The sequence below is a fragment of the Eptatretus burgeri genome, chromosome 6, assembly GCF_056783735.1.
Source record: "Eptatretus burgeri isolate ZD-2024b chromosome 6, Ebu_testis_v1, whole genome shotgun sequence".
NCBI classification, from domain to species: Eukaryota; Metazoa; Chordata; class Myxini; order Myxiniformes; family Myxinidae; genus Eptatretus; species Eptatretus burgeri.
Window position 1 is genome coordinate 126,521 of NC_140966.1, and position 15,155 is coordinate 141,675.

General features: G+C 37.1%; 1 protein-coding gene and 1 long non-coding RNA gene across 4 annotated transcripts in view; one reads left to right on the forward strand and one right to left on the reverse strand.

Moving 5' to 3' along the window:
• The window catches only part of LOC147024107 (protein APOLTP-like), a 47,889-nt gene extending 42,995 nt beyond the window's left edge, over window positions 1-4,894 (forward strand). For both annotated transcript variants that reach the window (XM_085883688.1, XM_085883689.1), the window contains one exon: window positions 3,305-4,894. In XM_085883688.1, the coding sequence (XP_085739814.1) occupies window positions 3,305-3,547 (243 nt within the window). In that variant the 3' untranslated portion in view covers window positions 3,548-4,894. The remainder of the gene's footprint in view (window positions 1-3,304) is intronic.
• Window positions 1-15,155, reverse strand: part of LOC147024106 (uncharacterized) — an 83,769-nt gene that overhangs the window by 49,037 nt on the left and 19,577 nt on the right. The window lies entirely within an intron of this gene.

A 15,155-nucleotide genomic window follows, 5' to 3' on the forward strand; every position in this document is an offset into this window, starting at 1 on the left:
CCACATTGCCAATGTCTGATAGTTCGTACCCAGCTTTCAGGACATTGATGACAGAGCCTTTTCCCAACCCATAGTAAGATGCTACAGTGTCGCATCCCGATATGGCATGGGCTGGTAAAAGGTTCTTGACAATTTGTGAATGCTTGTCAAGTGTCGACTTGATTCCCACTCTTGCCCTTTCCTTGCGGGGGGAATCCATGATGAGTGGTACATCCAGTCCTGCCTGATGGTAATGATGAAGGAGCAGTACGAACACGTCTGTGTCACAGAAACCACGGAGATTTGAAGGGCTTCTCCAGCACACCCCAGGACTTGTTGGACAATGATGGTGTCAGCTTCTTCCTGCTGACTTTCTAGATCTTATCGGCTCCTTCTTTCTTCCATCCTGATCTCAATGGGGCATGGGTCACCACCAACTTGTGTTTGTTTGTGCTCCGAAGATGGAAAAGCCTGTCTTGGGTCAGTTCCTTAGATAATAATAGGATCAGCTCTTTTTTGTTTTCAATGGATGACAAGACAACCTTCTGGGCCGGTACCTTTGTTGATAGGAGGAGATGATGTTTTTTGCTGACCTCTGTCTCCTTGGCATCTCTGGTGATGGACTTGATGCTGTCATCATAGTACCTGTCGAAGATGAGGTAGACATCACTGTCTGACAGGTCTGAAGTCAGCCGTGTCTTAACATTTTCAATGAAATCAGCTATGGTGCTATCAGCTGGCCAGTGGATGGTCCAAAGAAGGGCTGATCCATCAATGAGAGTGATGTCTGCATCACCAGCATTCCTCCTGGAGATTTCAACCTGGAGTGACTTCTTCAATGTGGACTTGGCTGTACAAAGTTGCATTCCGTCCTCGGTGAACATGGCAGTTGGGACTGGTGCCAGCTCATAGGCGAGGACATCATTCACGTCAACATCACGGTCACTAGACAACAGTGTGATGACCCTTGAATAGATGGCATTTAAGTCGTAAATTTTGGAGTCACCAACTTTGATGGATTTGGTTGCCATTGTCTTCACTTGCTTTGAGATGGTGTTGTAAAAGTGCTCTGGCCAGGTCTTCTCAAAATTTTCTAACATTGCCTCCCTGATCTTCACAACACTGTTTACATTGACAGTTGGTGGGGCTATCTTCCCACTGGTGATGCTCACAATGCTCTCCCATGGATGTTCTTTGGGATCAACTGGATGGAGGCAAGTGTCCAGTTTCTGACAAAGTCCAGCCCTGTCCATGGCGTCCGCTATAACCCTGCCTTTAGCCTCCTCCTTGTGATAAAGATGAACTTTTGTAGTATTTGTCTCCTTCTCTTCCATCTCCTTCATGTCTAACTCAATCTTGCAGCACATTTGGCAGTTCAGGGCCCATATCTTCTGTGCCTCTGGCTTCAAGGTTATCCCAATAATCCCTCCCACACTGTGGCCAAACCTCATGAAGGTGGACTCTATGAACTGGTTGCTCCACAGGCCATTCCATATTCCACGAATGTGTCACATCACATGTTGCCCCTGGAGAAAATGGCTTTGGACATGTGGAGGAAGCTTCTCCATGGAACGGGGGTAGTAGAAGCCATACCTGGCATAGTTGACATGGCCAGCTGCAAAGTAGTAGGGAAGCATCTTCCGGAATGTGGTCAGATGGAGAAACCAGTCACCCTCACATTCAGCCCGGATGTACGACATCATCAGCAACACTGATTTCACCAAGACCTCAACCCAAAGTTTGACTGTCCTGCTCTGACTTGCAATCTGATCCAAGGCTCTCATTAGGCCATCTGCTTTCTGGAATTGGCCATCAATAATCAGGCTCCACAGCACCTCCTCCACCATCATCTGCAGGGCACATACATTCTGTGGGAACTTCTTCCCATTCAACATCTTGGCAACCCCTCCAAATACTTCTGACAGGACACCTGAGAGCCCACCATCAGCCATCAGTGAATCTATAGCACCAACAAAACTCATCAATGTGTGCATACCCCCAAGACGTAAGTGCATGTCTTTGAACCTATCTCGTTGGGCCCATAACATTTGCTCTGCAACATGGTAGAGCTGCTGGTCACATGTCAGCACACTGAAATTCTGGCCAGTTTCAGAGGTTTCAATGTGGAATCAAATACATTGTACATGACCTCCTTTTGGAGTAAACATTGGAGAAAGCAAATTTGATGCAGTTGATTTGAGTATTTTGCATGAAATCTCATAAATCCCTATTTTTCTAGGATTTTGGCACTTTGGGCATAAAGGGGTTAATATCTAAAAATTATCAAGGGATATCACCGGGCACCCCCCTGTATTTTGAAGAGGTACCCCCAAGCAACAAGAAACAGCAGAGAAAAAAAATCTTTACCTGGCAAAACCAGGTTCAACAAAATATCAGCCTGAGACTCCTGGACTAAGAGAAGACATTTTTCATAATTGATATGGAGGGTGAAAGGGGGGAAGGAGAGGATTCTTGGGGCATGCTCTCCCATCGAGAAATCTTGAAAAAAGAAATGCACGATATACCATTTCTGGGTTCGGGAAAGTGAACTTTCTTACATATTTTCATTTATCACTCTTATCCAGTTCAATACGCTCTTGCTTGGTGATGACGTGTAATGGGCATTTTCAGGTAAAACCACTTGATGGTGTATAAAGGTGTAAACTTTTCAAGGAATATAATTTTCATTAAGAGTGGTTCTATGCTTGCAGAATGTTACAAAACGCAGAGCTTCACGATTATAACAAGTAAATGCTACAAATACATTTTTAGATGTGGAAAAAATTGTAACAAGAAGAGAGGATTGCTTTTCACACATCCATTTTGAAAATTACACAGGAAAAAAAATTGGAAATCAGCCCAAAGGTTGAGAAATTAGTTCTCTGTTTAATGGTCAGTGCTGATCCAAAATAGTGCTGTGAAGGTGGCAGAGTTGGCTTTTAAATTTTTTTAAGGCATTGGTCTCGGGTAATCTTTTGTTAATGGGGGAAGGCTGGGGGCAGGAGGGTTGGAAGGGGTAGATGGTGGTGAGGAAACTGTGAAACTACCTTTTTCTTTTTCTTTTCCAGAAATGCTTGTCAATATGTCTTCAACAATGAAAAATGGAGCTTGTGGTTTAACACTGAGCAGAAACTGACTTTGGTTTTATAATATGATATGGCTCATGGAATTTATGTGATGTACCATTGGTTTATGTATCACTGGATAATTGCATGAGTATTTTGTCATTATGTTCGGTTTAACTGAAGTTAATTGATGATGTTTTGTTCTATTTCTTGCATACAAGTTGATATTCTCATAACAGTGTGAAATATGTCATTTGCAGACTCAGCTCCTTCAAGGATGGTTAGAATGCACCCAGAACTACCATGAAGGTGTTTTGAATAATGTTAACTGCTCTGAGACTCTCTCATTCCGACCTTTCTCAGAGGATGGACAAGGAGTGCAAAGCAAAGTGGAACTTGCATTAAAGCTTCAAGGAAGCAGGCGACTCATCACCATCAAACCAGGTCTTTGGGCACACCTTATACAATTACCGACAAATTTGAATGCAATTTGCAATACTTAGAAGATATTGGCCAATGATGAATGTGACCTTTTTGTTGGATAGAGGGCTTCCTTTTTTCCCATTAAAATTGTGCACAAAATAGTTGCACTCACTGCATCTGTCCCGTTCTGAGAGATTCTGCAATTTTTAAAGTCGACAGGCAAAATTTCCTGAGGCTTTAAGAAATTATGCAGGCATATTCAAATTATGAGGAAAGGCAAAGAGAGAAGCAAATTCAGTAAAGGTTTTTGAGCAGCGACACATCTAATAAGACCAAGTTGTTTTCTATGACTATCTAGTCACCTTGTGAACTATATTGACACCAAAATCTTCTCTTTTGATTACAAAATATCCATCCATCCATTGCTGCGAAAGCAGTCTTTTGGGCTATTGGCCACAATCCTGGATGGGTCACCACTCTGACATAGGATACTCAAATGGCTCAAGCATCCCAGAAAGCTGGTACTCATTTTGCCAACCTCAGAAGGATGACAGGCTGAGTCAACCCCACCCGGTATTGATTCAACAGCCAAGTGCGATTTGAACTCGGGACCCTTGGATCCCAAGCTCACCACTCTAACCATTAAGCCAGCACGAAGTCAACACCAGGCATATTACTATGTATACTTGCTTATTTAAGCTCGTGACATTGCTGGCATGCTCGTCCTTTCATTTCAAAGGAATCATGAGCATTAGTGACATAATATTATCATATTTTGAATGGGATGTGAAAATGAGATCAAAAATAAAAGGGAGGGGTGGGGGCCATTTGAAATCATGGACTTTTTGTGCAGGTCTGTCAAGAGGGTAGGCGATGACGAAGTAACCTGTCCAAAGACGATCTCTGTTGAACTATCTATGTAACTAAAGTTTCATCAGACAAAAAGAAATTGCATGCTTGTTCATATTTCACTCAGCACGTACCTTATCCATCCTTTTTATATTTCCAATTGAAAATACAATATCCTCCGCAGAAACACCGATGAGGGAAGAGCAAGTCATAAACGACTGAAAGCCATAAAAAAAAATGCCATATACCGCCTCATTAACTTCAGGGAAAAAAAATAACAAAGAGAAATTAAAACAAAACTAAACTAGAAGAGCACTCAGTCGAGCACATACCTCCACCACTCAATGCCTGATCAACAGGTCGGCTCCAATGCATTTTTGACATATCATGCTTCATGTAGTTTTTGGCCCCACCTCTCAATGGTGAAGAATCACTTTAAAAATGAAATAATTCTCGCATCCGGATCCAGATCTTCACCAAAATTGAACCAATTTGTCCTTTGCACACACCCAAACCTGTGCACCAAGTTTCGGCCGAATCCGTACACAACCTTTTGAGATATCGTGTTATATATTGGTTTAGCCCGATCTCGCAATTGTGAAGAATCACTTTAAAAATTCGAGTAGTCAGATCCAGATCCGGATTGGGATATTCATCAAAATCTAATCATTTTGTTGGTGTCACAGGCCCAACCTGTCCACAAAATTTCATCTGAATCCGTCCACAACTTTTTGAGATATCTTGCACGCGAACAAGCAAACAAACAAAGACAGACAGAAAGTGGGTGAAAACAACCTCCTTCATCTTCGGTGGCAGAGATAATAAAGCTATAAATCTATCTACAAGAAACAAAAATAAATAAAGGATGATCAAGCAAATGCGAAAAGTCTGTAATATTGTGAACAAGTCTATGGATAAAGCACCCACGACATAAAACGTTGACACCACAAAGCTGTTCACTGGTGAGTTATGTTTCCTCTTCTTTCTTTCTTTCTCCACTTAGAGTCCTTCTGATGATGGAAGAGAAGGACTACACAAATTATGGGTAACACAACAACAACAGGGAAAGACTGGTGTAGCTACTGAGAAGACAAATCACACAAACAAAGATTAATAATTTGGATACACCAGAGGGAGGAAACTGTCATAAATATAGAATGTGAGAGCACATAGAACACCTTACACCATGCAGTGTTCAAGTTATATTTTAATTTCAAGGTCATATAACAAAATTCCAGACGTTTACCACCGCTCATTCAGTATCTTATACACCGCCTTATTTAATATGTCCAATACTGCAAAAGTGGAGGTTTTTGGAAGTGTTACGAAGGCGATTTGTGTTCTACAGTGTTCAAGTATGTAATTTAATTTGAATAAAATTTGGATTTTAAAGGTCATGTACAAAAACAAAATTCTGGAAGTTTATCACTGTTAATGTTTATCACATGTATAACATCATGTTTATCTGCTCTGCCAACATGAGTCTCTGTCATTGATATATTCCACCACCTTATTTAACACATTACATTAATTATTCATGACTACTGATTGTGTCCTTTATGACGTCCTTAAAAACAGTAAGTTTCCTGTTTGGAATTATTTTCAATTTTGTTTGGCTGTCAGATTTGCAGACAGAGTTAAAATAATAAAAAAGTACCATATCACACTACTCTTTGAGTATGTGTGATTAGGATGAATTCAGAGCCAAAGTACGACTAAACTACAACTTTGTTTTTCCGATTTGTGTTCAAAATCTAACATCATATTGAAATGAAGTTGTTCGTCAATCAAGTTGTTCCTCAATCATAAACTGACGTTTGTAGATCGATAGATGGATGGACGGATGGACAGACAGACAGAAGTGAATCAATTGCTCAACCCCACTTTTCACTTCGCGTGCATGGGTAAAAAATATAACTTGAAGTGTAACACCGAAACTACACATACACACATAAACATATTGTGACAAGAGACACATGCCCACATGGAGAAATATTTTTTGTGTACATGGTTGAGCCTAGTGAAAGAGTGAGGGGGTGGAGATGCATTCAGTTTCTTGGGTCATCATATAATTAAAGTTTAACTTCACAACCTTCCTCAAAGTGAAAGAACCTGCCCTCCATGTTTATCATGAACACGTCTGTGTGCAAAACGAAGCACCACAATCAATCAACAAAACAAAACCTTCTTGTGCTTTCTTGTGAACAATCATAGAAAATAATTAATCTATAAATGTATTCGAATATATAATATATATTCGTATACATTTATAGATTAATTATTTTGTGTGTGTGTGTGTGTGTGTGTGTGTGTGTGTGTGTGTGTGTGTGTGTGTGTGTGTGTGTGTGTGTGTGTGTGTCAATGTGTCTCCTCTGTAATTCCAAAACCATGAAACCGAGCAGCCTGAAACTTTGCATGCATATTAAGAAAACTCCAAGGAAGCGGAAGAGTGAAAATTGGGTGTTTGAGTTAATTAAAACACCCCTTTTGAAGATAATTAACGGCCTTGGTTAATTATATCCTTCATCAGGTGATCCTCGGCCACCTCACTCTCTGGGGTCTCAAGATGTTTCCTGGGTAACCTTGCTGGGGTCTGAAGCCGCCATGTTTTTTGGCCTACTCAACCATGCCTTGGCTTTAAACAGGCCACGATTTCTTAACGATAAAGTTTTTTTTTCCACTTTCTTCACACATATCATTGAATAATCATACACTTTCCTCACTCATATTATCACTCATATTATCGAATTCATCATAGCTATGAATATGTACATCGCTTTTGCTTTGGTAAGCACCATAGTTTTGGAGTGATTTCATGTATTATATGGCACGATTTTCCACAATATACTCTCACAGACTAATTAAAGTATATCATCGAAATATTATTTCGGTTTTGAGGATCAAATATCATCCGGACTAAATAAGTGTCGAAATCTGTTGTGAAATCTGATAATTTAAAGAAATAACGAGTTTTATTACTAAGCTGATATACATATTTACTTTAAGCAAGCAAGGCTATGTTCCCGCCTTCTCCATAGATACACAACAAAATTGTGAAATCTCCAAACCATTAAACTTATCTTGTTCTCCTGTTTGGAGAATTATATTGAGTCAACAAAAAATTTGGCAACGTGCCAAAATTACCCAGCTTCATTGAAAGAAATTATTAAATGCAGTCACTGTGAGACCTTACGTCCTGTCTCCCAGTGGGATTGCCTATCCATAGCGTCTGCCAGATGTGTCTATATTTTCAGAGGTTTCACGAGGTGCTCTACAGGGGATCAAATCAAATCTGGTGAAAACGGCCGTTTAAAAAAAAAAAGTTATAATGTTTGTGTGGACCTTGAACTGATGTACCATGTGACACATGCACAGATGAGCAGACAATATGGTGGATGATCTGCAATGTTTGTTTGATGGGCGATTGAACTTTGCGGTCTCCAGGGATGTTCTGCATAAAGCTGCAACTCTTTTGTGGATAAAGTCATTATTTGAACGAATTCATTTTATTTCATTAACTGCTGTGAACACGGTGAACACCGGCTTTAAAATTAAAGGGATCCTCTATGATTTGCAGCGACAGCCTGGCCAACCGTTCATTAATTATTATCAACCATTTAATTGGAGTACTTGCATGAGTGCTGAAGCCACTTTCCGAATGCCTTACAGTCGACAGCGGTACTGCACTACATCCTTCCAAGCGAATCGTTCACTCACGATGGACGCTTTTGTCCATCATGTCATTTCAGAGAGTGTGGTTCGTGCTCCATCACCCTGAGCGAGTGGTTCGTGCTCGTCACCCTGAGTATTGACGTATTGACGTGGTTTATAAACTACTGAGCCCAATTGTTTTTTTCCACCCATCACACGCAGCTGTTTATAAAGCATAATGTTCGTGAAAATATCAATGCAATGTTGTTTTTCGATGAAAGCCACTCATGATTTTTGGTTTGATGCTGATATCAGCCAAGTGTGTGTGTGTGTGTGTGTGTGTGTGTGTGTGTGTGTGTGTGTGTGTGTGTGTGTGTGTGTGTGTGTGCGTGTGTGTGTTGTTCATGAAGCATGTCTCTCCGTCTCTCCCTCTCTCCATCTCTGTGTGTCTCTCCCTATTCTCTCTCTCCTCTCTTCTTCTCCTCTCTCTCTCTCTCTCTACCCCATGCTTGCTCTACCCCCTCCCGACACAGTGCAGTACCTTCCTCCCACACCTCTCTCACTCTCCCCTCCCCCCTCTCTGTCTCTGTCTCTGGACAGATCCGAATGGTGGTTATGTCTGGACGAGGTTTGTCTCCGGATGTGTCCTGGCAAGGTTTGTCTCCGGATGTGTCCAGGCAGGGCTTGTCTCCAGATGTGTCGAGGTGGTGTGTATGTCCGGACAGGAGTTTGTCTCTGGACCTGTCCAAGTGGTGTTTTTCTCCGGCCAGCTTGGCTCCAGATGTGTCCGGGCAGTAATTAACGCTCCACAGCATGTCTTCCTTCCCTTCATCTCACCTCACACTATCTTCCCTTCCCCCACCCCTCCTCGCTCCCCCTCTCTCCTCTTTTTCTTCCTCCCCCATTCAGTATTCCCGTCAGCGAATCCACAGGTGGTATTTGCTTGTGAGCTAATAATTTAAGTGTAAAGGTCAAGTTAAACATGTGATATATTCATATAATTTAAGGAGGTAATTGTTTTTTAAATAATTGTGTTCACTTGGAGCAAACCTGAAGGAGAAAAACTGGTATCACCAGTGGTGTCGTGGTAATTTTGACGGACCAGAGCCCTGCAAAAATGCTGGCTGTGATGTCTTCGCCAAATCTACTGTCACATCAAGTTTTAACATGATACTAACCATTTCATTTCCCAAAAATGAGTGATAAATGAAATACGCACATTTTACCATTGCTAACAAAAGCTTAACAATCACACCCACTTAATCTCTCAATTTAAAAAAAAAAGAATCTCCTTTTAAGAATAATTCAGATATATTTAGTATCGAGCTCCTATTTTTCGACAAAACTTTGTATTCTAAGAAATAAAGGGTTTTTATTTTATTTTATTTAGTACCACATGGTAAGGGCTGATTGGATGGTCTAGATTTCAAGAAGTACGCACACTTGCGCCTAAGCTGTCTAGCCTGGGTTTCAAGCATGACCCAGCTATAAACTGTTTTCCCAGTGGTTCAAAGGCAAGGTAAGTATTCAATGTATGTGCAGTACCAGGGTAAACTGGGTGTTCCTTCTGCCGGCATTAGTTTCTTTGTTGGTGTCTTCCACATTAGTTGGTGCCTTTATTGGATTTGACAAAAGAAGATAAAGCTTTGGGGCTGGATAAACACCTGAGGGTGTTGGAGAAAATGGCAGAGCAGACAACGATGATCTTGGCAGAGCAGATAAGCATGTTAACATGTATAACATCATGCTTATCTGCTCTGCCAACATGAGTCTCTCATTGATATATTATAGGCCGACCTTTTGCTCATGCAACGTGATAAGCCATTCTTCACAAAAACATCCACATCACTGATCCAGCCAGACATCAACTGCTTTGAGGCATCCATACTTTTCTATGCCTTCACATCTTCCAGGGTGTAAATACTTTTCGTAAACATAAATAATTCATTAAATCTGGACAAAGAAAATGATCAGAAAGTTTGTCTCGCTTCTAGACATTGCTGTATTCAGCAATTAATATCGGTCTGTGCTGTCTATATAATAGCCTGCATTTGGTTAAAATATCGCTCCCGAGACAGTTTCCAACTCATTGACATACCCAGGCTTTGGGACAAGCCTTGATCCCGATTATTTGGCCATGAAATCGCACAAAGCATAAGAAATCAACCGATCATGAACGGATTTTCCTCTGAACCTTCTTTTTTTTTGTACTCCAATATGGTGACACACAAATTGCTAATATCACGAAACAACCTCCATTTTTGAATTCAGCATGAGCGAACTATTGTTTGTTTCAATGGAAAATAAGGGGTTTTGTTCAGACCCACTCTTTCCCACAAATATACAGTGAGGCACCTCATATTTGAGAGGTTAGGTTTCAGAAGAGCTCACAAAAATAAAAACATGCAAGTAGGGTAAGAATACTGATTCTGGCTCACTTTTCCCCATGTAAATGAATGGGGGATTTTCAGCGATTTATATTTTTTTTCCCTAAAAATAAATCCCCTTTTTATCCCAAGGTATATTTATTTGTCTCCCCTTTTAACTTGGAGGTTGAACCTCATTGAATTGAACACCTGGGGGTTGAACAGCTCACTCATTGAACCTATAAAGATTTGTTCATTCTCAAATTCCTTCAATAGTTTAATTTTCTTTGCACAATAATCCCCATCTAAAATATTGACAAACAAAACATTTGAATCTTTATATTTTTTAAGATACCCCTTTTGTGCCATTACGAAATGATAAACTTCTCTTAATGCTCTTGTTTGACCACCTCCTGAGCCACATATCATTTTGAGATTATAGTAAATTGTTTTTTCATTGTTCAATTGATAACCATCAAAGTTTTCAGTCCATTCAAGGATATTCATTTTTTTCTTTACATCCTCTAACTTACTAGTTTTTAAATTAATTCGCTTATTTGTTTTATTTACCTTTGTTTTAGTTATTTTTTCAATAAGACTTATTTGATATTTTTCACATTCATTATGTTTTCCATTTATATACCAAGACTGAGATTTTCTCCACTCTTTAGTTTGATTAATACTTGGTTTAACCATTTATATATTGTGCAAAACGCGGCGGTAGCCCTTAAAAACCCTAACCCATCTTCCCATCGTTAAAACATAATCTATTTTATACACTCTATCATACAATATCCATATGGAACACAATCTATTCCATTATCTAAAATAAATCTCTTATCATCAAAGGCTCCTAATGCCTTTTTATTTACTTCTTCACTATATATGTTATGTTTATAACTTCTTATTGTATTCATTTTCCTATATTCTTCTTTCTTATTCATCAAACAATTATAATAATTTCTAAAAGTTATTGATTTCTTTATTACATATTTCTTTATTCCCTTTAACCTCTTATCAATCTGTTCACCATACTTATAAGCATATGCCTTTGCTCTCAATCCAATAAACTCACTCATTACTTTTCCACCCAACTCATCCTTAAACTTACCAATAACCTTTTCATTCTTTTTGGAAAATAACTCACTCTTCTTGCTGAAATTACTTGTATCATATACTCCAATATTTTTCTTCATATCTTCATAAACATCATCAGTTTTTATATCTAGGATAAAACTATCAGTATCCATATACAACAATGAAACATTTTCACCATACTCTTTCTTTAAGTCATTATACAAATAATCATACATCAATATCTTTGATAAATCAAGAACTGCTGTTCCAATATAAATTGGTTTATCCATTACAATACTTTCCTTTTTCATATGAATTGCAGAAAAGTTCTCTGAAAAAACCTCTTCTCTCTCAAAACTTGGTTTATTTATCAATCTCGAAGCTTCTTTCCAAGATGTTGCGAATCTAATGTTTTGCCTGTTTCTAACATTTTCCATAGTCTTTCCAAATACAGCATTATTCATTAATTTATAAAAGTCCCCTTCAAATTTTACTTTTGTATTTGCTCTCATATCTGTATTGAATTGAATATACTTTTTCACCCAAGGACTTTGTTTAAATTTTAAAACTCTATGAATTTTAGCTACTCTCAATCCTTCTCTCAAAAACTGTTTTAAGCTTCTCTGATGCAAAACATATCCCTCTTTATCATAGAATGTTGTTAATAACTTTTCTGTTGATTTACCTTTAATATTAAAACTTTTATGATAATCACTTAACCATTCTTTCTTTGGAGTTTCTTTCTCACATGCAAAAGGAAGATCTTTATGCTTATTATGAAGATCACTCGGGTACCTCAAATCAACTTCAAAATAATAACCTTCTTCTTCGTCATTCAATTCCTCTTGAGAAGAAATAACAATATTCATCAAAGCCTTTTGATAATTCTTTTCTTCCACCCACTCTAATTTACCATAAGGTAGAGATTGAGACATTGCCCATCCATACAAATTATTAGCATCAAAATACATCAAATAATTACTATCTTTTTCACTATCATAATTTGGGAGATATTTATTATTTGCTTTAGCATATCTTTTGAACATACTTGTGATATTCCACCTCTCTTGGACTTCTCAATCATCAAAAGCATATCCACATCACTGATTAAATCTATATCTTGTTTTGTCATTTTCAACATTGCACTCCAAGCTAAACCAGGAGCTGTGAAATAGTGGGCAGGATCTAATCCATAACAATTTTTATTATGACAGAGTGATCTAAAAGCTTCAAACACATCAGCTAACAATAAAACATCTGTTTTTAGATATAAATCGTGATATTCTCCAAGGTTCTTTATCTTAAATATTTTCCATATTTCTTGTGCGTGTTTATATTCCTTATCACTTATCTCTTCTTCATAAAGGTTATTATAGAAACTTTCTTTTGAAGGAAGTTGTGTTTCTTTAAATCTCATAAATGAATCCATATAATCATAAGGATAAATTCCCTTACTTGTAAGAATTTTCTCTTTACTTTGAATTTCATTCCTTGTTTGAATTTCCTCTCTCGTAAGAATTCCTTCTTTAATCAGAATTTCATCTTTAATCTGAATTTCCTCTTTAGTGAGAATTTCCTCTTTTGGAAAGAATGAATTAAGATTTGGAAAAGAGTCTGTGGAGCTTAGATTTGATGCGAGGTAGGCTAGTGGTGTTCCCATAAACTTGTAAGAATCTAAAAACCTAATACGAGTTATAGGTTTTGTGAATATCATTTTTGAAAATGAAATATACTTTTGACTTGTGTTTGTTATAGCAGAAATATTCCCTGGTGTTTTTGAAAGTTCATTTATAAATAGATGTGTATCATAGTTGGCGCTGTTGTGAAGAAAGACTGGAATAAAAGAAGGTAATTTATAATTAAGATTACAACAGGAATGAGCGGGACCTCTATATTTACCAGTAAGATGACAATGGTCTCTAACTTTAAACTCCTTAATTTCCCCCTCACAAATATGACAGATATTGTTCATTCTAAATTCTAATTTTTCTTCTTTGGTTAATTTCATCGGTTCATTTGTTTCTTTCATTAATTTAGTGAGTCTTATACAATCCTTTTCTAATCGTTTTACAAACTCTTGTGAAGCATTTTTTCCACGATAATGTTCAAGTTTGTTATACTTTTCTCCAACAGATGATTTGATATAATAACAAAAACCACAAGGAATATGTTTTTGATATTTATTTGTATATGGTTCTTTTGGATTAGGAGAAGCAGTATTTATCTTTTTAAGGATACATTCAAAATCAGCGTATATCACAAATGGGTGCATGATAGATTTATTATAATCTTCAAAATAAATCTTTTCACCAGGTTTAGGCATTGTAATTACAGCTGATTTATGATTACTACAATATTTTGAATGTTGTTCTAATCGTTCTTTTGTATGAAATGAATTAAGACATCGCTTACAAGGATATATTTTGTTTGCTGTTCTGAATACCTGAGAAGAGATTAATCTTGATAAATTATTGATGTATGTGTAATGTGAATTCTTTCCAACACTAAAATATAAAAGGTCAATGTGTGTTTCTTCATTTTTATAGTTGTTTGAAATTTTTAATATTTGAACTTTGTTTGTATCCGTTAATCCATATACATTAATAGAAAGATTATTCTTTTTCTCAAATTTAGGAATATCTGTTAATGGCATTGGGAATTTAAAATCTTTAATGTCCAAGGTATTCTCATATTTCATATATTGTTTTACTCTTTCTGAATTACATTTTGGTGGATGTAAGTGAGCAAGAACAGACCAGAGAAAACATTTATTATCATTGTTCTTAATATTAACAACTGCCTTCTTTAGTTTTATTTCTTTTGGTAATTCAATATAAGAAGAAGCTTTAAGAGGGTTTGATTTTAGAATGTGTATATCTAAAAAGATGATTTTTTTAATATTGAATCCACTTCCTACCACTGTATTATCAACATCCTCCTCTTGTCTTGATAGTTCTTCATAAACCCCACTATTCAAAAAATCTTGAAATGATGTTATAAAATGAAGATCTGTTCTCATATAAGGAGTTTGTTCTTCATCTTGTCTTTTCATATTCATTTTCACTCCCATATAAAACTTTAAAGTTTTTATTTCTTTTAATGTCTTTTTAATAAATTTTTCAACATCGGGTTTCACTATTTCAATTGATTCAGCTATTGATGATGGACCGGGTTCTCCAAATTGAAAAATCCTTATTTTTATATGCCCTTTAAATGCCTCATCAGTGTTTTTAATATAATAGTCTCCCTTTACTTTAAACTCATTTTTCTTGTGTTTTTGTGATTGAAGATGTTGATTATAACTACTCTTCAAAACATCCTTTGAACAGATATCACAATGTTTTCTTTCCAACTCAAGAGGAGATATTTGATGAAATAGATTAAATGTGTGTTTGTTGGTTCGGAGGTGTTTTCTATAATGTTTATATTCGTGATTACAAACATCGCAGTACGTTGTATTCACCATATTTATAGAATAAAACTTTGCTTAAACTAAAATTTTCTTGATGAAAATTTCGTTTAATTTATAGGTGAATCTGTGCTTAAAAACATTTTATCCTCCAACTTTTTCACTTAATAAATACAATGTTTCAAGACACAAAAGACAAGTTTCAATCAATCTCTTCATCTGTTAAAGATACTGAGAAATATGTCAAGGATGTAAAATTGAACAAAGATAAATATAACAACTATTGGATAAAAACTATTATGGTAAATAATATGAGTTCTTCAATTTCCTTCAGTG